The sequence below is a fragment of the Corythoichthys intestinalis genome, unplaced genomic scaffold (assembly GCF_030265065.1).
Source record: "Corythoichthys intestinalis isolate RoL2023-P3 unplaced genomic scaffold, ASM3026506v1 HiC_scaffold_23, whole genome shotgun sequence".
In the NCBI taxonomy this organism is placed as follows: domain Eukaryota; kingdom Metazoa; phylum Chordata; class Actinopteri; order Syngnathiformes; family Syngnathidae; genus Corythoichthys; species Corythoichthys intestinalis.
In genome coordinates, this window is record NW_026651592.1 from 4938975 (window position 1) to 4966282 (window position 27308).

General features: G+C 39.5%; 1 protein-coding gene across 1 annotated transcript in view; it reads right to left on the minus strand.

The window, feature by feature from the left end:
* LOC130911154 (relA-associated inhibitor-like) overlaps positions 1–27308 on the minus strand; it is a 50655-nt gene that overhangs the window by 15707 nt on the left and 7640 nt on the right. The window contains exons 2-4 of the mRNA XM_057828922.1: positions 3129–3199; positions 2927–3045; positions 2369–2852 (exon numbers count right to left, since the gene is read on the minus strand). Coding sequence (XP_057684905.1) covers positions 2369–2852; positions 2927–3045; positions 3129–3165 — 640 coding nt within the window. The 5' untranslated portion in view covers positions 3166–3199. The remainder of the gene's footprint in view (positions 1–2368; positions 2853–2926; positions 3046–3128; positions 3200–27308) is intronic.

Below are 27308 nucleotides of genomic sequence, written 5' to 3' on the forward strand. Positions count from 1 at the left end.
GTAAAATTTTCAACCAAAAAATAAACTAGTCGCTCGCCATAGTTGATGTCAATAATTACACAATGCTCATGGGGTGCTGAAACCCATAAAATCAGCCGCACCCAAGCGCCAGCAGAGGGCGACAAAACACAAAAAAACACAAGTAACAAGTGGACATTACACTGTGCTGTCATTTTAATCTATTTGAGCAGGGCATGTGCTTTAAATGCTTCAAATATTTTAACGTGATTAATTTAAAAAATTAATTACCGCCCGTTAACGCGATAATTTTGACAGCCCTCATATTTATATATATTTCAAGTGATGACATCACTTGCAGCTTTTCCGTATCCAACTCCTGCAGCTGAGAGAGCGTAACAACTCTCTCATTAAGAGAGGGTTGTCCCAACATCTAGCGCAAACGTAGCACAAACAAAATGCCCCCCACGGATCAATTTTGCAATAAATGAGGGGCTGCATGATGTCATTACTCTAAATTAATATCTCAATATCTGAAAAACGACAGCAGCACAAACGAAACGTTTTACAGCACAAACAAGCACAAACGTAGCACATACAATTGACATTTTTATATAAATTTGCGTCTGATGGGGGCCAACTTCACGGAGGTTTAACTACCTCGAAATGGTTGGGGTTTGTTGTATTAGTGCAATGTATTGTACAGTGGTTTTACTTTACAGTTTGCGCCTAAGGATTTACCTGTTTCTAAAAAAGGGGCACCACTTGTGATCGTGAAGGCGCTAGGAAGATTACTTCTACTTGGCAATGCAAAAAGCAGCTGTCAGAGCTTCTGATAGCACTTAGACTAGCTGGCTAACCGTCAATATATTAAAGCATAGGTGTCAAACTCAAGGCCTGGGGGCCAGATCCAGCCTGCTAAGTCATTTTATGTGGTCTGTGAAAGTCAATCACACATCATTCAAAGTATACAATACATGTCATATACAAACAGTTCATATAATTAGATGCACGAAAAGGACACTGAAAGGGAAGCTATTTAAAGCTTTTAGTAGCGTGCATGTACTGTACATTAAGATAACGTTTTTCTGTTGAAATTAAATTTAAATGTATTCTTCAATGAAATATTGAGGACCACAGAATATTTTTTTTTTTTTTCTTTCTTTTTTTTTTTTTAAGAATTAAAAATGAAACAATAAGAAGAATATGTAGTTTTTTTTCTTTTTTCAAATTATTTTGTTCTTTAATAATTAAAAAATAGAGATACTTACTGGTTTCCTCCGTTTGAACAAAAAAGTTAATAAATACAATTATAAAATCAAAAAAATGTATTTATAATTAAATAATAATTCTAAAATAATAAAAATGAAAAACAAATATCTAAAAAAATAATGAATATCAAAAAAATATATAACGTCCTTTTATTACTGTTTTTTTTCCCCCGTTTTTTTTCATTAAAAAATGTTAAATAAAAAAAAAAAAAAAAAAGGAAATTAAAAAATTTTTATTCCGATCCTCACTAGGGTGGTGGGGGTGCTGGAGCCTCTCCCAGCTCATTATGGGCAGTAAGCAAGGAACACCCTTAATTGGCTGCCAGCCAATCGCAGAGATGGCGATTAAAGCATTAGTCATAGTTTCTGTAGCAGGATGGTGTTTTACTCGGTGGGGTTGTTGACCCCACGCCCAACCCCCAACCTGGAGGGCCAGGTGCTGCTTTTTGTCCAGCCTCGACACTGAAACCTGCTCGGTATGGTTGAACCTGCTGAGGGTATGAGCCCCCCTCTGGTATAGCCTTCAGAGTCACGGAGACACAAGAGGAAAAAAGGAAGGCCAAACACAACATGGTGGAAAACTGACCTCAGAACTGAAAATGATGAATTTAACATGGGGTGAGGCACAACATGCTGCACAGGATCAGACCAAATGGAAGCAGATAGTCAGGACCTTATGTTCAACAGAGAACGAAGAGGACTAACCTAACCTAACCTAACCTAACCTAACCTAACCTAACCTAACCTAACCTAACCTAACCTAACCTAACCTAACCAATCGCAGAGATCAAAAATATATTTGCTCACAAAAGTTTCAAAATAGAGAATTCAGAAAATTTTTAGTTCAACAATGTTTGTAAAAATGAAATGACTACCAAAGTAGTTGTACATTAATTTGATCATTGATGAATTGTTGAATGATTGTGCCAGCTGTTTGCAATAATAATAGCCCTCCGAAGGAAACCACAACTACGATGTGGCCCGTGACAACGATGAGTTTGATACCCATAAGGAATGATGACCGACAATGACCACAGAAAAATACACTGTCCCTACTCTGAAACATGGAGGACAGTCATCTATCGCTGTCAAATGTCATCTAAACGTCACCATTCACTGTTGTAAAAACGGTCACTCACCACTTTGCCTGAACGCAAATGCCCGTGGAAGCGTTTCAGCCACGGGATGATGAAACGACAAAGGCGACGGGCCCCGGTCGGCCCTAGGCGACCTCCGACCGTCGAAGGGACTGAGCCGGTTGGGCGAGGGAAGCGGCAGGTGCGAGGCAGGAGCGTGACCCGGGGACGGACTCCTTTCCGCGTAGCCCGGCGAACGGCGGGGACTGCGGTCGTAGCTTCGTCTCGGGCTGTGTGGCGAATGCTTGGGGCTAATCTGCTGGTACGAGTACCCGTCAGAAGCACCTCGGGGCAGAGACGACGTTGATCGGGCGATTCTGGGCGAGGAAAGCGGGCTGACTGAGGGTGCCGGGGAGGTTGGCGTGCTTTTAATCATAGCGGTCACATCCATTGAGCGGAGGGTTGATGTGGACGTGGGGCTGATGTTAGTCCAGCTGCTCCGCGTGTCGGAGGCGGTAGACGGTGGTGAGATATTGTAATGGGGAATCTGTATAAATAAATGCACATTATTGCTAGCTAGCTATAGGTAGCGTGAGCATGTACACAGTCTGACAGGTTTACCTGATATTCACGTTGCTTGTCTTTGGATCCGGAGGCATCCCTCAGCATGGAGTCAAACTGGCTAGCTAGCTCATCCGCGTTGGCTAGCGAAGCGTTTAGGTCGTCGTTCATTGTTTGGACTGGAAAATCCAGCAAAAGTAGACAATGAATGCTAAGGGGATGATTACTGGGTGATGAAGGAGATTGAAGGGTGAGGACTCACACAGTAGGCTGCTGCCGTAGCTACTTTGAGAAGTCATGGTTGTTGGCTAGCTAGCTAGCGATGTTTAGCTTCTGGAAAACAAAAAATGTAAAGAATTGGAATCGAGAATCGTTTGGAACCGGAATCGAAACATGGAATCGGAATTGTTCAAATTCAAACGGTGCCCAACCCTAGTGATAACAATATTACTCAGCAACTAAGAGAATCCGTGAACGCAACATCAGCTTAGTTAACATGAGTGTTAACTGTAATCTATGAGATAAAACTCCAAGTATTATTAACATGATTTTGCAAAAAGTAGTTGTATTTCTACTACTACATTTATATAATTTAATCATTGAAACAATCATTTAAGAGTGGGAAAAGATGAGTCATGCATTGCTATTTCAGGCTGCTGAGTTCTGTGTGTTATCATCAACGCCATTTTATGTATTTTTAGACTTCAAATGCCACTTGAATGTCAGACCACACTGTTAAGAAACGTTTAAGAATGGCGCCAGTCCCACCCTAAAATAGATGATTTTCATCGCCGCAAATTCAACTGGGAAGGTGTCTATTATTCCAGTTCCACCTTGAAACTACTAAAGGAAAACTAGCTCAGGTGTCAGGTATGATGAACCATAAAGTTGTCCCCGGGGGGTGCAAACGTGGCATGTTCACGCCCTTTTTTGTTCGATGTTATTGGCGGCAATAGACGCCCAATCTGTGTGTACTGGTTCTTCCTTCTACTGACATGAGCTCACGTCTGCATTTGTGACTCAGTGGTGTCGCGTCGGGGGGCCTCTTCTGTCGTCCTTCCTGTTTGCTGACTCAACTTTTCATCCCAGGTGTTGAAGTGCGACTTCACCTCGACCGTGCCTCTAATAATCAGACGCCGCTAAATTTCACACAGTGTGAGTGGCTCAAGACATATTCTTTCTTTCAAGTAAATTGACATGTCTTGTCTCCTAAAATCACTATCCACTATTAAAAATTCACTAATAAAAAGAATTGTTAGAAAACCACAGAGAAAAAAAGTTGTGAAATTATAATACTTCTGTCAAATCATTTGGATTTTCTTATTCTAAAGTGACATTTTTCTTGTTAAATGAAATTTTTCTGAAAATTCCACCTTTGCATAGCAGCGTAAAAGTTGCGTTGTTTTTCACGAAACAAGTAAAAATAAAAAGTATGTCGAGTCAAAACTATACGGAGCCCCCCGGGTGCCAGGATAGAAAAAATAAAAAATCATAGCTAATCTGTACCCACAGTTTACTAATCTGTGGGTACAGTTTAGTAATCTGTACCCACAGATTGGTAAACTGTAGCCACAGATTAGTAAACTGTACCCACAGTTTAGCAATCTGTACACACAGTTTACTAATCTGTACCCTCAGTTTACTAAACTGTACCCACAGTTTACTAATCTGTACCCACAGATTAGTAAACTGTACCCACAGTTTAGCAATCTGTACCCACAGATTACTAATCTGTACCCTCAGTTTACTAAACTGTACCCTCAGTTTACTAATCTGTACCCACAGATTAGTAAACTGTACCCACAGTTTAGCAATCTGTACCCACAGATTACTAATCTGTACCCACAGTTTACTAAACTGTACCCACAGTTTACTAATCTGTACCCACAGTTTAGCAATGACCCGGAAACGGTAGTCACCAGTGTTTGGCGGGGACTCCAAACGTCGAGGGACCTGCACCTTCTGCCCTCGGCGAACAAAGGGGTTTTAAAAGGTAACTATTGCACAATTTCTTTGGTAGCCGTCTACATTTTCAGGTGTCATCAATCAATATGGCATGTTGTGTGTTAGTAGCCGCTAATACGGCTACTAAAAATAGGTAACTGACAAATGAACACTACTTGAATTAAGCACGCACGGACACGACAGCAGCACAGAAAATGTGCAAACACAACATGCCATATTGATTGATGACACCTGAAAGACGCCTACCAAAGAAAACGTGCAATAGTTACCTTTTAAAACCCCTTTGTTCGCCGAGGGCAAATGGTGCAGATGGTTTCTCGGTCGGTCCCTCGGCGTTTGGACTCGGAGTCCCCGCCAAACATTGGTGACTACTGTTACCGGGTCATTGCTAAACTGTGGGTACAGATTGCTAAACTGTGGGTACAGTTTAGTAAACTGTGGGTACAGATTAGTAATCTGTGGGTACAGATTGCTAAACTGTGGGTACAGATTAGTAATCTGTGGGTACAGATTAGTAAACTGTGGGTACAGTTTAGTAAACTGTGGGTACAGATTAGTAATCTGTGGGTACAGATTGCTAAACTGTGGGTACAGTTTACTAATCTGTGGGTACAGATTAGTAAACTGTGGGTACAGTTTAGTAAACTGTGGGTACAGATTAGTAATCTGTGGGTACAGATTGCTAAACTGTGGGTACAGATTAGTAAACTGTGGGTACAGATTGCTAAACTGTGGGTACAGATTAGTAAACTGTGGGTACAGTTTACTAATCTGTGGGTACAGTTTAGTAAACTGTGGGTACAGTTTAGTAAACTGTGGGTACAGATTGCTAAACTGTGGGTACAGTTTACTAATCTGTGGGTACAGATTAGCTATGATTTTTTATTTTTTCTATCCTGGCACCCGGGGGGCTCCGTAAAACTACTCTTAGAAGAAGTACATTTTTCTCCAAAATTTACTCAAACAAATAGAATGGAGCAAATGTAACAGGTTACTACCCACCGCCGATTCCTACTAATAAAGAAAACTGGTTCATACCAAACTTCCTCATCTCATAAATTTGGACATTTCTAATTACAGATGATATTTGATCCAGTGGATAACGCTGGTCTTGCAATGAGTGGAAGCTCAAAGTGTTTCCACCTGTGAGTGCTTTGTGACGGTGGAGGTGCTCAGCGGCACCCACTGCTCTGTAGGGAAACAAACTAGAGCGCCGGAAGTCAAATCTTCATACACAAGCAGCTACAATAAAAACTAGTCTAGTCGCTAGTCTTTTTTAACAAAGCAAGTTTTGCTAGGATATTCAGGAAAGTCTCATATTCAGCTTAGAATAACGGAATGAAAATGAAAAATGCCTCCCGTGGATGTTAATACGACAAGATCACTGATTCGCTCATTTCGCTGTCAATCAAAAAGGGATTCAGCCTCAGACAGATCGTCCAATCATCATGCAGAGAATCAGAGTGTCCGGGCCAATTGAGCCCTGCCCACTGCCCATAGAGCCCCCAGTGATGCACAGCGTCCGATGGGCGGGATAAACTCAGACTTTAGCCAACTACTCGTCTCATTTCGCTGTCGTGAAACAATGCACTCTCAACTCTAGAGATGTACATATACAGTGCGACAAATAAGTATTTAGTCAACCATGCATATCATTATACAGTAAATATGAGACAAATAAAATTCAGGTATTATTAAGTCTACGTATTATTACAATTAATCATTAAAGTGCATAATAATATACTGTACTTAAAAACGTGATGTATCATATCAATAATACATTGTGACAGTGGCGTCGTTAGGCGTATGTTAGGGGGGCTTCTTAAGGCCCCCTAAATAATTTGGTGTTGTTTTATAAAAAAAATACAAATAAATAAATGCAAAAATGCAAGGCAGGGCAAATTTATCTACAGTGGGGCAAGGGCAAATAAGTATTTAGTCAACCACCAATTCCGCAAGTTCTCTTACTTGAAAAGATTAGAGAGGCCTGTAATTGTCAACATGGGTAAACCTCAACCATGAGAGACAGAATGTGGGAGAAAAAAAACAGAAAATCACATTGTTTGATTTTTCTAAGAATTTATCTCCAAATTAGAGTGGAAAACAAGCATTTGGTCACCTACAGCTGGGACCACAGTAACAAAATGCGCCGCCAGGGACTGAAATCCTGCACTGCCAGACGAGTCCCCCTGCTGAAGCCAGTACACGTCCAGGCCCGTCTGCGGTTCGCTAGAGAGCATTTGGATGATCCAGAAGAGGACTGGGAGAATGTGTTATGGTCAGATGAAACCAAAATAGAACTTTTTGGTAGAAACACAGGTTATCGTGTTTGGAGGAGAAAGAATACTGAATTGCATTGAAGAACACCATACCCACTGTGAAGCATGGGGGTGGAAACATCATGCTTTGGGGCAGTTTTTTCTGCAAAGGCACAAGGACGACTGATCTGTGTAAAGGAAAAAAATGAATGGGGCCATTTATCAAGAGATTTTGAGTGAATATCTCCTTCCATCAGCGAGGGCATTGAAGATGAGACGTGGCTGGGTCTTTCAGCATTACAATGATCCCAAACACACAGCCAGGGCAACAAAGGAGTGGCTTCGTAAGAAGCATTTCAAGGTCCTGAAGTGGCCTAGCCAGTCTCCAGATCTCAACCCCATAGAAAATATGTGGGGGGAGAAACATAAAACGTTTGGCCTCAGTTATTGCCAACAAAGGGTACATAACAAAGTATTGAGATGGACTTTTGGTATTGACCAAATACTTATTTTCCACCATGATTTGCAAATAAATTCTTTAAAACTCAAACAGTGTGATTTTCTGTTTTTTTCCCCCACATTCTGTCTCTCATGGTTGAGGTTTACCCATGTTGACAATTACAGGCCTCTCTAATACTTTCAAGTGGGAGAACTTGCACAATTAGTGGTTGACTAAATACTTATTTGCCCCACTGTAGCAGTAACACTTTAAACACTGTTTAAAGGACTGTGAAGCTGTACGAATGAATGAAAAGCGCCCCGCATCAAAACCAGTGATAGGAAGCTAATTCTGAAGTATTTAGTCAATGACACAACAGTATCCATTTGTTCAGTTATTTCTTTTACATTTTAGGGGAAGCTGAGTTTCCCTTGCAGTCTTAGAGCAATCGCCACTCATTTGATCGCATATGTTTTGCCATTTCCTGGCCCATTTCAGGGAACATGTTCCTTTGGAACAATCGATAAACTCGGCAGCGCGGGACTTCACAGTCGCATTCCGCAGTAGATATTCAACTCAACACACTCAGACAAGCTTATCTTTGTCAAGAGCAGTGTGCAACACAGAGCCGGTTACACAGAGGTCACTTCTGTGTCACAAATGTTTGCTCTATGTCCAAATATCATTTAGTTTTACGGGAATGGACGATGTCAGTGATTGACTCAAATCTGTGGACTGATGGGAAGCTGTACTTTTAGCACATTGATTTATTGATGAGAATGCTAAATTCTTTAAATAGTTGATAGCTGACTCATGACTAAACGGGAATTTGGTAGATTATCTCTGATTGTGTTAAATCTAATAAAACACATTGGTTTACTTAACTAATGATCATGCATAGACTTCATAATGATGGATGATAATATTAGAAGTCTATGGATCATGTATTTTGCATCAATTCTGTGTAACGTCAAGTTTCATCTACATTTGGCGGAAAACACAGACAAGACTGAAAAAACAGTTTCTGCCCTTGCACTCCTCTTTAAAAGAAACTGCAGTATTTCAAGCCAAAACAACTGTTGTTTTTGATAGAACAATATGTCTATATGCTGCCACAGCAGATTCATGGCGCATTAAACCCCCCGAACTATTTTTGTCCGTTTTACCCTGAAAACCCGCAGACGTCGCACAACTGCTTTTGTTTCAACCTAGCCATAAAAAGACGGTAATTATATTTATTATTCAAAATGTCTGTCATTTTTAATTTTGAATCATTAATTGAAGTGTAATATTTAGTTTGAGAGAAGAAAACGACTTAAAAAAATTATTCACTCGCATGTTTTATACTTTTAAACAAATGACGTCACAATGAAAAATTTGGCGTCTGTAAAAAAGGCACAAAGTCTGGGAACCGCCCATCTTTTATATTTGTGTGTCTGTTCTATCAGTGGATTTGACATCTATTTTAATCTCTTCGAGTTGGCAGAAAAAAAAGTTTTCTCAATGCTTAAAAAGTCTACATATTTTTATGATTATAATAAATGCATTTACACAACGAAATAATGCTGGAAAAGTTCGTTAAATATACAGTGGGAAAAATAAGTATTTAGTCAACCCCCAATTGTGCAAGTTCTCCTACTTGAAAAGATTAGAGAGGCCTGCAATTGTCAACATGGGGAAACCTCAACCATGAGAGACAGAATGTGAAAAAAAAACAACAGAAAATCACATTGTTTGATTTTTAAAGAATTTATTTGGAAATCATGGTGGAAAATAAGTATTTGGTCAATACCAAAAGTTCATCTCAATACTTTGTTATGTACCCTTTGTTGGCAATAACGGAGGCCAAACGTTTTCTGTAACTCTTCACTCTTCGCTTGGTGTAAAGAAATCAACTGTGAGAGCAATGTTTAGAAAATGGAAGACATACAAAACCACTGATTATCTTCCTTGATCTGAGGCTCCATGCAAGATGTCACCCCGTGGCGTCAAAATGATAACAAGAACGGTGAGCAAAAATCCCAGAACCACACGGGGGGACCTAGTGAATGACCTACAGAGAGCTGGGACCTCAGTCACACAATGTGCCACCAGGGACTCAAATCCTGCACTGCCAGACGTGTCCCCCTGCTGAAGAAAGTACACGTCCAGGGCCGTCTGAGGTTCGCTCGAGAGCATTTGGATAATCCAGAATAGGACTGGGAGAATGTGTTATGGTCAGATGAAACCAAAATAGAACTTTTTGGTAGAAACACAGGTTGTCGTGTTTGGAGGAGAAAGAATACTGAATTGCATCCGAAGAACACCATACCCACTGTGAAGCATAGGGGAGACATCATGCTTTGGGGCTGTTTTTTTTGCAAAGGGCCCAGGACAACTGATCTGTGAAAAGGAAAGAATGAACGGGGCCATGTATCAAGAGATTTTGAGTGAAAATCTCCATCCATCAGTAAGGGCATTGAAGATGAGATGTGGCTGGGTCTTTCAGCATGACAATGATCCCAAACACACAGCCAGGGCAACAAAGGAGTGGCTTCGTAAGAAGCATTTCAAGGTCCTGGAGTGGCCTAGCCAGTCTCCAGATCTCAACCCCATAGAAAATCTGTGGAGGGAGTTGAAAGTCTGTGTTGTCCAACAACAGCCCCAAAACATCACTCCTCTAGAGGAGATCTGCATGGAGGAATGGGCCAAACGTTTGGCCTCCATTATTGTCAACAAAGGGTACATAACAAAGTATTGAGTTGAACTTTTGGTATTGACCAAATACTTATTTTCCACCATGATTTGCAAATAAATTATTTAAAAATCAAACACTGTGATTTTCTGGGTTTTTTTCCACATTCTGTCTCTCATGGTTGAGGTTTACCCATGTTGACAATTACAGGCCTCTCTAATATTTTCAAGTGGGAGAACTTGCACAATTAGTGCTTGACTAAATACTTATTTTCCCCACTGTAACTGAGGCAAATAGACAAGAATGTGTACCATTTTACTGAAACATTTTTCTAATAGAAATAAAAAATCCTCCTTTTTAAAAGGACATATGAGCTGATAGCATCAAAAATAATAATAAAAAAAAGATATTTACGGTCAAATACAACAGAACAGTGCGTAGTGCAAATGTGCAAAATTAACAATTCTTTTGCAGAAAAATAAGCATGTCTGCTTTTTCAGATAGGATACGTGATCTTTCTGGACTTATGCTGTCTCCAGCAGTGGAGAACACCCTCTCAGATGGGGTGGAGAAAGGCTGCACACACAGAAAGTGTTCAGCTAGTCCAGACAGCACGGGCAGAGTATCTCTTTTCTTGTCCCAAATATTAACATGTTTAAAATTAGGTTGGTGTAATTACATAAGGACGGTTGAATCTCATACAATAAAAGAGGAATTTTAGCACAATCCTCCGTTAACTTGGATTTGTTAACTTCCCTAGACATAGTTGGGGTAGTCTATGGAAAGGCATTTTGATACTGAGTAGAATAAAAGTGGTTTGGGACCATCCTATCGTTTAGGATTATTTTACATGCAAACTAGTATACGTTATATTTTTCTTATAGAGTGTTCGACGAGGAATACGATAGACCCATTAATAGACTTTTTGGGGAAAAAAATCACCATTTCTTAAGTAGTCTCATGAATAATGACCTGGCCAGTGAAAATCATTGCTAAATCACTCAGTAATCATACTTAGAATAATCATGTAGTCTTACTTACTGAAATGAGAGTGCGCAATGTACGGAAGTAACTTGAAATTTTCGTGCTACTTGGAATCTATAAGAGAATTGTTAGATGAACTGCCAAACGATTCCATGGAACTGAAATGCACAGAACCAGTTCTCAATTCCAGTCCCTTATTTTCTCATAACATAATGACACCATCTACGCATCTTTCTCACTTGTAAATTTGTGAACTTATCCTAGTAAGACTATGTTCTTGTTAAAATACATTTTTATTCTCATAAATCTAAAAATTTCAGAATATCTACTTTTATATTCATCCCAAAAGAAATACAACTTTCGTATAATCCCTTTCTTCGTTCTTGAGTTATCGCTCAAGTTTCTGACCTCTTTGACCTTTGACCTCATTAACCCAAAATATCATCACCCCTTTCTTTTCATACAATACACATATCCTGCAAGTTTGATAATACGTTAATCCTTTTCTTTGTTGTGGAGTTATCGCAAAATTCCTATTCTGACCTTTGTGACCTTTGACCTGATGACCCTGTTTTATACTACAAACATATATCATAAGTTTGATAATAATCCGTTTTTGTTCGTTCTTGAGTCAAATTGCATTTTGCTTGTATGGCTCAAAGTTGTTCTCACATTGATCTCATAAAATTGCACTCTTGCTACTATCTTAACGCTTGTACACAAACTACTCGTTTCAGTCAGCTACTCATTGCCTTCCTTTGCGTTCTTATCAACGGTATTTATGACACTTTGACGTGTCCTATAACAAGTGGTAAAGATGACACTCAAACACGTGTTCGCACACATCCAATGTTTCATACAATACTTTAAGCTCTTACAGTTGAATGTATTACATGTACATCAGAGGCGATTGCTGTAAGACTGCAAGGCAAACGCAGCTTCTCCCTAAGTGTCGAAAACTAAGTGATCAAATGTAAACTGTTTAGTGTCCATGTCATTGACTAAATATGCGCTACAACACACTCAGCTTTTGTTTAGAATTAGGTTCTTATCACTGGTTACGATGCGGCTTGCTTTTCATTCATTCGCGCTGCTTCACAATCCTTTAAACTTGTGTTGCACCGATACCATTTTTTGGCCCTGATGCCGATACCTGGCTGTGCAGTATCGGCCGATACCGATACCATACCGATACCACCCCGTTTATATATATATATATATATATATATATATATATATATATATATATATATATATATATATATATATATATACAGTGCCTTGCAAAAGTATTTGGCCCCCTTGAACCTTGCAACCTTTCGCCACATTTCAGGCTTCAAACATAAAGATGTAAAATTTTAATTTTTTGTCAAGAATCAACAACAAGTGGGACACAATCGTGAAGTGGAACAAAATTTATTGGATAATTTCAACTTTTTTAACAAATAAAAAACTGAAAAGTGGGGCGTGCAATATTATTCGGCCCCCTTGCATTAATACTTTGTAGCGCCATCTTTTGCTCCAATTACAGCTGCAAGTCGCTTGGGGTATGTTACTATCAGTTTTGCACATCGAGAGACTGACATTCTTGCCCATTCTTCCTTGCAAAACAGCTCGAGCTCAGTGAGGTTGGATGGAGAGTGTTTGTGAACAGCAGTCTTCAGCTCTTTCCACAGATTCTCCATTGGATTCAGGTCTGGACTTTGACTTGGCCATTCTAACACCTGGATACGTTTATTTTTTAACCATTCCATTGTAAATTTGGCTTTATGTTTTGGATCATTGTCCTGTTGGAAGATAAATCTCCGTCCCAGTCTCAGGTCTTGTGCAGATACCAACAGGTTTTCTTCCAGAATGTTCCTGTATTTGGCTGCATCCATCTTCCATCTTCCCTGTCCCTGCTGAAGAAAAGCAGGCCCAAACCATGATGCTGCCACCACCATGTTTGACAGTGGGGATGGTGCGTTCAGGGTGATGAGCTGTGTTGCTTTTACGCCAAACATATCGTTTTGCATTGTGGCCAAAAAGTTCAATTTTGGTTTCATCTGACCAGAGCACCTTCTTCCACATGTTTGGTGTGTCTCCCAGGTGGCTTGTGGCAAACTTTAAACGAGACTTTTTATGGATATCTTTGAGAAATGGCTTTCTTCTTGCCACTCTTCCATAAAGGCCAGATTTGTGCAGTGTACGACTGATTGTTGTCCTATGGACAGACTCTCCCACCTCAGCTGTAGATCTCTGCAGTTCATCCAGAGTGATCATGGGCCTCTTGGCTGCATCTCTGATCAGTTTTCTCCTTGTTTGAGAAGAAAGTTTGGAAGGACGGCCGGGTCTTGGTAGATTTGCAGTGGTCTGATGCTCCTTCCATTTCAATATGATGGCTTGCACAGTGCTCCTTGAGATGTTTAAAGCTTGGGAAATCTTTTTGTATCCAAATCCGGCTTTAAACTTCTCCACAACAGTATCTCGGACCTGCCTGGTGTGTTCCTTGGTTTTCATAATGCTCTCTGCACTTTAAACAGAACCCTGAGACTATCACAGAGCAGGTGCATTTATACGGAGACTTGATTACACACAGGTGGATTCTATTTATCATCATCGGTCATTTAGGACAACATTGGATCATTCAGAGATCCTCACTGAACTTCTGGAGTGAGTTTGCTGCACTGAAAGTAAAGGGGCCGAATAATATTGCACGCCCCACTTTTCAGTTTTTTATTTGTTAAAAAAGTTGAAATTATCCAATAAATGTTGTTCCACTTCACGATTGTGTCCCACTTGTTGTTGATTCTTGACAATATATATATATATATATATATATATATATATATATATATATATAGTTTTTTTTTCCTTATTTTTTTTTTTTTCCAAAGAGCAACATAATTGGATGTGAAATCATTGCTATCAAGGCTTTGTCAGGCTGTTGCTTACCTTTGCAAAATAGGAAAAAGTACACTAAACCCTAGTAGACAATAGTTGAATAAACCTTTGGCTCTCAATGGCCAAAATAGTGCTAAATTTGTGAAATTAATAAAACATGTATAATACTAGCCCAACAGTAAGAGAGTAAAAATAAATTCATAATAATAAACTCTGAATGAACTGAATAAACTTTTTTAAACCTCTCAAAGTCCAAATAGTGCAACTTTCATGAAATTATTGTCACATTCTGCTGCTGGTTAGATTGTGTTTTGTTGCTGGGCGTGGGGGCGTGGCACTTGAATCCAATGCAGGCTCATCAACACAGCATTTAAGCACGGGTGATCTCAGAGAAGGCTGCCGAGATATTTGCCTTGCTGATCGCTATTTGACATCTGGCACAATAATCTCGCTACATTTGCTTGTTATGCCCCTGCATTGGATTTTTCTGTTAGTGTGCTGCTCTCGTTTGTAACCGCTGCCTATCGTCTTAGTTTGTCCGTCGACCTGCTGTCACGGACTCCTTTTGTTATTTCTACTATCCCGCGATCGCGTGTTATTTTTTGTTTGCAATCATTAAACCCTTTTATGTATCCCCCGCTTGTTGTCTGCTTCGAGGTTCAACCTTGTTTCTGCATTTGCGGACGCTAACAATTATAAGTAATAATAATTGACCACAGCATCCAGTCTCTCCTTTTTTTCGGGAGGTGGGAGTCCCTTATTTCCATTTCTGAAAGGTGGCAACAATACTTTGGAAACACTTCCCAAATTACTGCGGCATTTCTTTCAGTAAAAGACAATACAAGTAAAGTAGACAAAGTGAACTGACCAGAGATTGTTGCTCCGGTCCAGCGGCCTTCTTCCTCTGGATAGCAGAACTGCTCTTGCAGGCTCAAACTCCTTGTGTTCGCTCACGTTTCGTCTTCAAATGTTTTATCAAGTTCGAGGTATTGAAATTGGCCGATTTAACTCCACATCTCCAAACTTTCAGGCCGCAAATCTTGCATGCAGCCATTGATTTTAATCGACGGGATTTCTATTTGGAAATATTTCCCGACCGCCCGCCGCCATATTTCCTGGTTTGTTTTTCGTCCATATGAAAAAGCCCCCTTTTGATTGGTCAGGAGTGGCTATTGGCCCGCTCTCATTGGTCTGGAGCAGGCCAATATCGATAGCTGCTTGGTGTTCACGTGTCATCACACAACACAGAGACAGAGTGTAGTGAGCGCCAGGAGGAGAAAAAGGCTGTGGTCAAATGTTATAATAATGGACCGGTAAATGGTATCGGCGCCGTCTTTGTTGGTACTCGCCGATACCGATACCACCATTTCGGGCCGGATCGGCGCCCCCTGCCGATACTAGTATCGGTATCGGTGCATCTTTACTTTAAACCAGGGTTATCCAAACCGGTTCTCAAGGGCCACTGTGGGTCCCGGTTTTTGTTCCTACCGATTGAGCACAGTTTAACCAATGAGGTTTCTGCTAAAATAAGCAGGACCCGACTACAATCAACTGATTACACTTGTAAGACACCAGACTAGTGCAAAGGTGTCGAAAAGCTTAGTTACTTAGCATAGCTTGGTGAGCCCTGATTTAAAACGTGTGGAAGCTGTGCTTCCCCAGAGTTGAGAGTATATTGCTCCACTACAGCGAAACAAGACGAGTCATTGGCTAAAGGCTGGGATTATCCCGCCCATCGGACGCTCTGGTTTTGTGCATTATGATTGGATGATCTGCCTAAGGCTGAACCCCTTTTTGATTGACAGAGAATTGAGCGAATCAGTTATCTTGTCGTATTAAAATTCACAAGAGGCATTTTTCAATTTTTATTCCTTTGTTCTGAATTGAAACAGAGACTTTGATAATCATCCTAGCGATAAAAACGACTAGCCAAAAATTGGGTTATTTCTTTTTTTTTTTTTTTTCCCTATTGTATCTGCTTGTGTGTGGAGGCTTAACTTCTGGCACTCTAATTTCTTTCCCTACTGAGCAGCGGGTTCTGCTGAGCCACTGCATCCGCCACTGTTACACATGTGGCTGAGGTTTGAGTATTTTAATTTCAATTTAGTTCAAACATTTCCAATTCTACATTAGTTCCCAACACAACTGAACCCTTAACCCCAAACAACAAAATAAACAATAGCGGTTTTAGCGTAAGATTGTGCAGTTTTGCAAAAGTTACGAAAACTCCAAAAGTTCAGTTCCGTTGATTCTCTATGACGTATTTCCCTAGAATTATGTGTTAAGCAACACGTTGGTCTTCCCTTTCCCAGCATTTAGAGGGTAACAAAAGGTCGGTCTTTGTTTCACCATGACAAGCAAACATGGAAGAGTCTGAGTGTATGTAAGGGTTAGTGATGATAATCGTTAGTTTAGCAGAATACCACACAGGGTGTGTCAGCTACTTGTATGTCTTTTAAAGTGATCGTGCTGCAGTCTTTGCATTCCAAAATTCCATTCACTTCCTACATCTCTTGTTTGAATTCTATCTGTGCTTCCACAATTTCCTTCCTCCTTCTTTAGAACTTGGCTTGGAGGTTATATTTTTTTGGTGTTTAATGTAATTGGATCTCAATTTACTTTCATGCAGTCTCATAGCACAAGGAAGTCACTGTTAAATCTCATCTCGTGAGAGACACCTCGAAAATCACGAGACTTCAGCAAAAACAAAATGCAAACACATGCTGAGACTAACAAAACTTGGTAGTTCTGAAACACTGCTGCAAAATCCTGTGAGACTTTGAAAAAAATCACATAGGACTTCAGTTAAATCTCTTAAGACTTCCAGTAAATAATACAAGAGTATCCAAAGATGTCTGCAAAATGCACATGCACCACTTTTTTTTCGCGGTATTTGGTGGTTTTTGTTCTTGCAATTTTTAAGTTTAGTTTTTTTTTTTTGCAGTTTTGTGGGGGTCTTTCTTGCCATTTTTGTTTTTGTGATTTTTTTTGGTTTTACTGTGGGTGTTTTTACGAATTTTGGGGGGGATTTTGCAGTTTTTCCCAGAATTCTTTTGCTTTTATTGAGTTTTTCGGGGATGGAGGATTCTGTTTTTTCACCGTTTTGGCAGTTTTTGGCAGATTAATTTTTTTCCGCTACTGTTGCTGGGTTTTCTTGCCTTTTGTTTTTTGGTTTTGCATTTTATATTGCAATTTTTCTTTTTTTTTTTTTTTTTGCAGTTTTTCGCAGGATTTTATCACATTTTTTCACGTGTTTTTTCTGATTTGTCGGGTTTTTCCACTGTCGTCGCCGGGTGGGTTTCTTTTGTCATTTACCTGTTTTCTTGCGGGGTTTATGGTTTTTCACAGTTTTCAGCAGTTATTGTTCTTGCAATTTAGTATTTTTCTTTTGCTGTTTTGTGGTGGTCTTTTTTGCCATTTTGTTTTTGTGAATTTTTTTTGGTTTTACTGTGGGTGTTTTTACAAATTTTGGGGGGGGATTTTGCAGTTTTTCCCAGAATTCTTTTGCTTTTATTGAGTTTTTCGGGGATGGAGGATTCTGTTTTTTCACCGTTTTGGCAGTTTTTGGCAGATTAATTTTTTTCCGCTAATGTTGCTGGGTTTTCTTGCCTTTTATTTTTTGGTTTTGCGTTTTATATTGCAATTTTTCTTTCTTTTTTTTTTTTTTTTTTTTTTTTTGCAGTTAATCAGGATGCAAACAATGTGCCTAGACTACCTGACATGGAATGGAGACAAGACCCATCGAGATTACAAGATTGGTAAGATATAGGCTGTTGTTATTTTCATGATTTGAAGATGCAGGCATTTGCACATAATTTTATGTTTTTGTCTATCTGATGACATTGTTTAAAAAAATAATCAGACTGCATGTTCATTTTGGCAGATCCTGCAGCTCTCGTGCATATAAAATAATAATATAAAAACGTTGGGGGGAAAGAAGGAGATGAGTCGTTGATGGCTTTCTCCACTTTATTGTGGCAACAATAAGAAAACAAAATGATAGCAGACTGCCGCCACAATCGACCGCGATGTTTGGCTTGTCGCTCATCTCCGCCTCGCCCCAGCTACTACTACTTCCTGGGGCTATCCGCAGGAAGTGGCGTCTAATGGCGTGAGGAAATGTTAGTTTTTTCACACAAGCGAACAGATTACAAAGCACCACTTCAGTGTTGTCCCGAGACTACATTTCCCATGATTCACTGCGGGACTTGAGCTGTCAACGTTCACATTTGATAGCATTCTGCCGTGGTCCTCCTCGCCAGCTGTTTGCTCGCCATTCACGCTCGTTTGCATTTGATCGCTAGTCTGATACACTCCCGCTTTTTCGGTGAGGTCTTTTGTGTTTATTCGTTATTGGATCGTTTTTGTTCACCACTGTAAATAAGAGCACTGAAGCAAAAAGGGGTAAGTCATCATTTCTGTTCAACCCGTTTTCTCCTGTTTTTTTTTAGCGTAAGAAGCTAGGTTAGTGGCTGTCTTTTCTTCGTTCTTTTTCATGATCAGGGCTTAGTTAGCGGTTGGGGTTCAAGTGTAGATTCCTTTTGTTTGTTGTTTTGGCCTGGGCTTACCCCGAAGCCGCGCTTCATCTACATTTTGTACATATTGCCTTGAAAGGTGGAAAAGCGCTATTTAACACCATTTACCATATTCATTGCGAGTTTGATTGTTGTGTAAATTTTGTGCCACTTGTGAAATGGTGTGGCTCGTTTTATGTTACGCCCTTCGCGAGCCGTCCTTGGGACGTAACACCAGCGAACACAACAACAACTATGCCACGACTATTGCCACGAGTTAGCTTTCGGCTCACGTCGCTAGCTTCTACTGTACATTCCACAACAGTTGGCAGCTCTGCTTTGACAAAGTCATCAGTCATCTATCCAAAAATCACACTTACTTTTTGGCAAATCCTTGATCATAAGCAGACCGGTTAAGGAAGCAGGCATCTTCGAAGTGTTTGCAGCAGAGAACACTACTCGATGATGGCGTGAAATTCATTCGCTTCGTGCGAACGAAAGATGTCCATTTACGTGCCCTGCTATCCTTTGGCCACTCATACAACTTTTCGTTTGAGTGAGAACAAAACATGGCCACACACCGCCGTGGCATCTTACCGAGAAGCAATGCAACAAACAATACTGTTCTATGGCGGACTTCCCTCGCACTTCCCGGTGTGACGTAATTTCCGAAGATTTCCGAAGATTGCCGAAGAAAAGCATTTTCGTTGTCAGGGGCGTTGCTATGGGTTAAACAAACAATCTGGAAGGGTTGCGTTAAAAAAAATAATGAAAATATGCTCATAATTGTTTAGCCATTGATATTATTCAAAAACATGGTTGGCCAACCTTAGTTCACATTTCCCCTTTAAGGGCCGGGTTGTGTTTTCGTCAACAATAACTATCAAAAATATTTCGTCGACGAACAATTTTTATGATCATGACATGGAGATGACGAGCTAATAACACGGCTTGGGAGACTTGAACATAACGAGACAAATGGCAGTTTTCGTCTGACGAGACGACAACGAGACAAAAATGTGACAAATTTCTGTCATATGTTCACAATGCGTGACATTTTCATATTGTACTAGTATAAGGAGAACGTCAGCTTGCATTGTAGCAGTGTTTGGGTCGTGTCACTCATGTGAGATCTCCCTCACTCTTAGTTTTTGGGTGCATTTCAAACTAGGCTGCACCCCAACTTGCTCGTATGGAAACGCATGGTAAGATTTGTTTACTTGTCTTTGCAAGAGAGAATATGCAGTGTTGCTTTAGCCTTTAAAGGTCTGTGCTGACTGCTGAGTGATCATCATCTAAATGTAACTCGTCGAACTCGTAGCCAAGCATTCACGTTAGCATTAGCATCAACTTTAGCATGGCGAGCATCCTCTTAAACACCCGGACAATGTTTGCTTTTTTTTTTTTTTTTTTTTTTTTTACAAACAGTTCGTGGCCTCTAGGTAGGTTTAACTGAAAATAATGTACTGCTTTTCCTGCTGAGCATGTATTCTCATCCCAAAGTTGGCATTGTCCTTGTAGATGCTACAAAATGTGCTGGTCTGCCTATGTTCATTCGGAATTGTTGGAAACAGTTATTCATTTTTGTACTAAAACTTTTTAATTTTACAGATGAAAACATTTTGTGTAACTGTCGACTGAACTAGACGAAATTTGTATTATCTTTCGTTGACCAAAACGAAGACAAGTATTTTGAAATGTCTAAAATATGACTAAGAAGTATTTTGGTCCAAAAGACTAAGACAAAAATTAAAAGGGCTTCCAAAAACATGGGATTGTTTCAAATCTGAAGGGCAGCACTTCAAATGACCTCTAATTCTAGACTTCTGATCGCAGCATTGAGGTCACTATTTCCTGAAAATTTAACCTCAGCGTCTCGTTCAACCTTGGGGGGACAAGATTTTACTCTTAAAGTAAATAAGTTAAGCTTCTGCATTTTACACCGATGAATTTTGTGGTTTCAAAAACCACACTGGGAAAAGTGAAACTTGAAGTTACCAGGAGGGCAACACATGTTCTTCCCAAAGTGTTTAATCACAGTTGGGAACAGGGATTCACCCAAATCGCTCCCTAACACTCGCTTTCTGGCACGGAACTGAACAAAGAAACACATAATTCGTTGGAAGGAGAACATAAATTGTGGGAAAAGAACTGCAAATCTTTGTGTAATGGCCTCAGCTTTGTTCACTGTCTAGAAATGGTGACTATGAGCTGTGGCACAGACAGATTCCTAAGACGCCCAGAGGCTCATGTAAAGGGGAAGAGTGCTTTTTATGAGGTAACGTCGAGCACCTCGGTTGCTCAATAAGCGAGAGTTGTTGAGAGGAACTTGGGCGTATCTCTGGTAAAAGTCTACAAATAGAAAAGACTGACTGAGTCATCCTTTCTAGGTGACATGTCAGTTTGGAGAACATTTATCTCAATGTCTATGTATGTGTTGGGGGGAATAAAAATCTCTGAAAAGGAGTGTTAGGATTTGTCATATTTTGCGCAATGAATAGATAACCCACTGACCTACAAGACTCAGGATAGACCAATTTTTTGATGGAATCCTTAACCCTTTCATGAGTTTTTTTCTTAAATGTTTTTTTATACTCATTTAGGACAGTTGCGGCCCACAGGATAATATTTTGGCATCGGTATTTGACTTTCAGTTGTTTTTACAAAAATATCCCCATTCATTTCCAATGGCCCCATTCTTTTTCTATGGTAAAAAATAACCTGATATCAACAGGGTGACTAACAAAAAGGAAATGACCCACAGCAAGAACACAAAAACCACAAAGAAATCAGTGAAAACATGCAAAACGTGAAAAACTGAATTAAAATACGTACACAAAATCGCTAAGAAAACAGCAAAATAAACCGCAAAAAAACAGGAAACTCCAAACTGCAGAAACTGCAGAAAAGAAGAGCAAAAGAAAAAGAAACAGGAGAATAACACCAAAAACTAAAAAAAAAAAAAAGAATCACCAAAAAAATTGAAAAACCGTGCTAGACGTCCAATCAATTTTGCCTGGGAGGGGCAAATGGACAAACAAACGAAAATCTACACTAAAAGGCAAAAAAATAAAAAATAAACACCTGTGAAAATAAGCGATAAAACACACACACAAAACAGAAAAAGCTAAACTGCAAAAACAGCTTTAAAAAAATGGCAAACTGCAAAAAAAAACAAACAAACAATTTTTTCTTTAAATCACAAAAACACATTGAAAAAACCCACCAAAAACAAAAATAATCACGAAAAAATTTCATGAAAAATTGAAAAAACATGGAATATAGTTGTTAACGCAACACTAGGTAACTTTTCAACCTTTATAAAATATTTTCATAACAGTTATGATCAGTGTTGTCAGATTATTATTGAAAAAGTAATTTAATTACTGATTACAACTCAAAAAAGTAATGTAGTTACTTTACTGATTATTTTATTAACAAAGTAACTATTTTACCTTAAAAGTAACTGATCAGTTACTTTTTAAAAGTAACTGATCAGTTACTTTTTACTAATTTTTCTCCCTTTGCTTCTTCAACAGAAAAATGTCATCGCATGTAATTCAATTTTTTACATAAGGCTTAATCTTCTAGTTAGCGGGGATTTAATTAGTCGTTGGCGTTGGCCACACTAAGCCACACGGTTGCTAACTGTCATATGCTATTGTTTAGCCACAACTGGATTCATTACTTTTCATCCTTCACACAGCCACTGGAAATAGAAATGTTGTTTAATCCATCTGCAGACGACCATCATGATTTTACGACACTATGTGAGTGTGCGCTGGTCCTCACGAGAGGACCAGTCTTCAAAACACTACCGCTTTTGTCCAGCTGCGTCACTAAAATCGACCAAAACTGAAAAGTTACCAAGTATTCCTTTAACGGGGACACATTGGCTGCTATTGACGGCGCGAGACATCCAATCCCGTTTAACTCTGAGGGGCAAAGAGTTAGCCAATGAAATGAGCCAAAGAGTAAACAAGGAAGTGACCAGAAAATGCCTCCAAATTAATGGGAAGTAGCCAAAAACATATAGGGGAAATTGCCTTCTCTAGCTTTTGGAGCATTATTTGTTTCATTGCAGTAACAGCTAGCTAAACTGCAAATAGCGTACTGCACGAATACTATTTTTAGACATTGAGGTCGCCATCGTAACGCGGAAGTGGGACATTATCGACGCCCTCGCATACAAACCATGTTATTTCTGCTTTTTTTTCCCTCCTGTAACCTTTCAAAAAAGAACATGCCGATCAAACCAAGGGCGTAGGTTTGCATAGGGACGGTAGGGACATGACACTACCAACTTTTCAGGATGCTCAAATTGTCACCACCAACTTTTAAGCAACCCTATTTGAATTATATAATGAGTTCAGTTATATAGGTAATTTAGATTGTCTTCCCTTATGTTGTAAGGATAGAATTGACCCTACCATTATTAAGGGAATGTGCCGGTCCATTTTTCCCCTCTCAAACGCACGTTTGATTGACTGACGACTTGAACCTGCCCCCTGCCACACAGTGACACACTCGCACAGCCCCTACAGATACATGTCGGCAAAATGCCGCCTCCTCCAAAGAGGAGGGATATTACAAGTTTTTTTTCGGCCAGCAGCAGCAGCAACTACTATCAGTAATGTAAAAAGACGTCAATGTTGCATGGAGGTGGGAGAAACACCACCAATTTTGCTACTAAAAGTCCGACCTGCATCAGAGTTAGCATAGCATTAAACTGTGTGAACGTGCTAACCTGCAAAACTACTGTGGTAAAGCCAGCCTCTACAAGGAAAAACAACGTCATGCTATCCGTCCCTCATTTAGATCATTGTTTGCATTATGTTCATTACAGTAACGCAATTCAAAATGTTTCTTTGGTAGTTTTTGAAAATAAAGGTTTGAATCAAACATTTAACACCTGAACCAATACACTTGTAAATTAGTATAAGTCAATACAGATTTATTTTGCATTGATCATTTAGCCAATCAATTCATTAGATTCATATTCGTGAGAAATGTAAAAGCTGAAACCCGTTCAATAATCTGTTTGGTCTTACCAATGTCCCGTCCCCAGCAAAAAGTGTACAGTATATCGTCCCTACCAATGTTGAGACCAAACCTACGCCCTTGGATCAAACACTGCTGCTACGGAACTTGTAGAAACGACTCTAGACATTACGACATATGAAGGATGTTTTCTTCATACGTTTTTTAACTTTAGTATGGGGGATGTGTAAATATAGAATCAAGATTTGTTCTTCATGAAAAAATTAAAAGTTTTGGTTGGCTGTCACTGAGTAGCATTTGCGATCGCTACACAAAAAATAGCAATGTAAATTGCTCCCAAGAATGGTCAGAGACGTAAGACAACCAGAGCATATTATATATAGGAAAGACAGGGCATATGGTAGTAAAGGATAGATTTTTGAAACAGGAAAATGTCATTGTCAGTGGCGTAAGGCAATGCACACAAGAAAAGGTGTCGATAAAAAAGCTAAGTCTGGATCAGGTCGGCTCGTCTTTTTCAGCCCTCGACACTCAAGCCATCTCTTTAACTTTTCTTTTCGGACAGAATTTGTAGGTATAGCTCAGTAAACATCTCGTATGTACACGATTTCCATTCATTTACTATTAAGGACAAACGGGAAGTTTACCCGCCTAGACACAATTGCTAACGTCATGAATATTAATGAGCAAAAATGACGTGTTGCTTGCAGTACGCCATTCCTACTCCTGACAGAAAGCTAACATTAGTAGGCTACAGATTTGCAGCCCTGTTACTGTGATTATGCCAAATATATTGTAACTATCAAATAACTCATATGATAAAAATGTTACCATTGAACTGTAAGATGAACTAATTAAGGCCTTGATCATTTATTACCCATTATTGACGACTATGTAGCAGAAAATCAGAAAAGTGAATGCTTATTTCACAAGAATTTTGAAGGCAAAATGTCTTCCAATTCTGGAATGACCCTAATATGACCACACTTAGTTAGCTGTGAAAATGCATGCATTTTTAACACATTGTGGAAATTTGCAGGCAAGTTGTTATTGTGCAAAACAACAAGTGACAGCAAGTATCAGCACACGCCTTGGCCAGGCTTTGACATTCTGCAACCAGGTTTGATTTGCTTGCGGAGGTGAGAAAGGCTTTCGACTTTGCACATCCCAAACATGTGTCAATCCCGCGTCAGGCCAAAAGAACTCATGAGGGTTCGAGTCCCAAACATGTTCGGACTGGCTCAGCGAACACAGCATCGCAAGTTGTAGATGTAGTTTGACGCTGACACTTCAGTTTCAGCTTATTCTTTCATTTTCTGTAGCACTTGTTCTTATTTGGGTAAACAGTATCGGTAAACAGTTGCATCGATACTGTTGGCTACCAATATTGAATCTGCTACCGGATACCACTGAATGGTATTGGCTGATACTGATAATGTACCGATACCAGGTCTTCTGAATACATATACAAAATATTTTTCTTCATTTTAGTATTAAATTACTGCATACTCACTTGAATCTAACACCATTGCTATAATGGCTTGGTCAGACACTGTTTAACTAATCACTGATGCTAGCAGAGGATAAAAGTCTGTCACGAAGGTAATGTTAATTTCCTTAAAGGTGTAATTAGTTGAAATGTATGGAATGTCGGCTACACTAATCTACCCCTTGTCCAGAGATTTTATTACATGGGGTAGGTGGCCGTGTAATTTCATAAACTTCGGACCTGCCGCCTAATGTAGCCAGGCATCCATATAATAATCAGATAAAAAAGAAGTGTTTTTTTGTGTGGCATTACGGCATTGTAAACAATGGAGGCGAATAGTACAGATGCGGGTTTCGTGCTCCTCTTTTAACTGAAAGGGGTTTTAAATCCTATGCTAGACCACATCCGGAAAAGACATCGAACCACGCCGAAAAATGATAAGCTGCCGGTTTAGAGGTGACCGGCACGGACGATGACGTCACACATGAGGCTGCTTCTTTTTGCGCATGCGTAGTCTGCGAAAATGCAGACATCCCTTTTAGGAGCGGGGTGTTCATAAACGCACCTTCAACGTAGTGCGGACCGATCTAAAATACTGTTCGAATATACGAGACAAAAAAATGGGGACGTCGCCTTAGTGTTTGTCTTTTGGACGAAAATATTTATTAGCTTTAGTCATTTCAAAATGTGTTCGTCTGTTTAGTTTTAGTCAACAATTAGTCAAAATGTTTTCATCTGTAAAATTTAAATGTTTCAGTCCAAAAATAAAAAAAGCTTTCCAACATTTTTGAATGAACATTGACAGGCGAGTACATATTGTAGCGTCTACACTTTACAAGGACAATGCCAACTTTGTGATAAGACACTTACAGCAAGGAAAAAAAGAATTTCATTTAAATATACCCATCTGGACGCCATACCCACCTCGACGCCACGAACTATATGTTAAAAAAAAAAAAAAAAAAAAAAAAAAAAAAAAGCTGTCCAAGAGGTTAAGACAAAAGTGCTTGCTTGCCACTAGAGCTGAAACGAATACTCGAGCAACTCGAGTAACTGGAGTTTAAAAACTGATCCGAGTAATTTAATTCACCTCGAGTAATCATTAAATTTTGACAGCTCTAAGAATCACGTTTTGCCCGGACTACTTTTAATGCGGGAAAACGCGCTGATGTCATGTGCGTAGAGGAAGAAGCAATTTAAAAAAAAAAAAAAAAAACTTACAGCAGCTGACAGCGGCTACAAACAACGCCGACGTTGCTAAAAACTAGCCCGCATGATGCTGCGGTGGTAGCAGGTAGCGTCTGATGTGTTTCATAGAGATCACATGTATGTTGAACTAGATGCCAAATGATAAGAGTCAGCAGCATTAGTAAAAGGCTGCCATCTTAAAGCAGTACACTTCTAAGCGCTAATAAATAAGTTTAACGTTACTGACACCCGCTCACGTAACATTAGCCCTGCGGAGGGCTAGGTTTCTATTAATTATGACCACTGTCGATGCGTGGCTAACGTGTCTTAAATACAGGCTTTATTTAATCTGTGAAAACAGCACTGTAGAGTGATGAGGGTGTAAAATAAAAACTTAATAATGCTAACTGTCAATTTTAGCTCAGTTGTCATTGGTGGATAAAACACCAAGTAGCACTGGTCCCTAATGTGCTCCAATACAGCAGGTATCATACATTTATTTTGAACACTGCAAAAACTCAAAATCCTATCAGGACTTAAGGTTTAGACTAACTTAAAACTAGAACTTAAAAATAGCTTGACACAAATAGAAATTCAAATGAAACACATAGGAAAAACACCTAACTTTTAAGTGATGTGAGTTATCAAGCGTAATGGCATTTTCGGGTAAGAAATATACATATATAAATACAGTGCCTTGCAAAAGTATTTGGCCCCCTTGAATCTTGCAACCTTTCGCCACATTTCAGGCTTCAAACATAAAGATATGAAATTTAATTTTTTTGTCAAGAATCAACAACAAGTGGGACACAATCGTGAAGTGGAACAACATTTATTGGATAATTTCAACTTTTTTAACAAATAAAAAACTGAAAAGTGGGGCGTGCAATATTATTCGGCCCCTTTACTTTCAGTGCAGCAAACTCACTCCAGAAGTTCAGTGAGGATCTCTGAATGATCCAATGTTGTCCTAAATGACCGATGATGATAAATAGAATCCACCTGTGTGTAATCAAGTCTCCGTATAAATGCACCTGCTCTGTGATA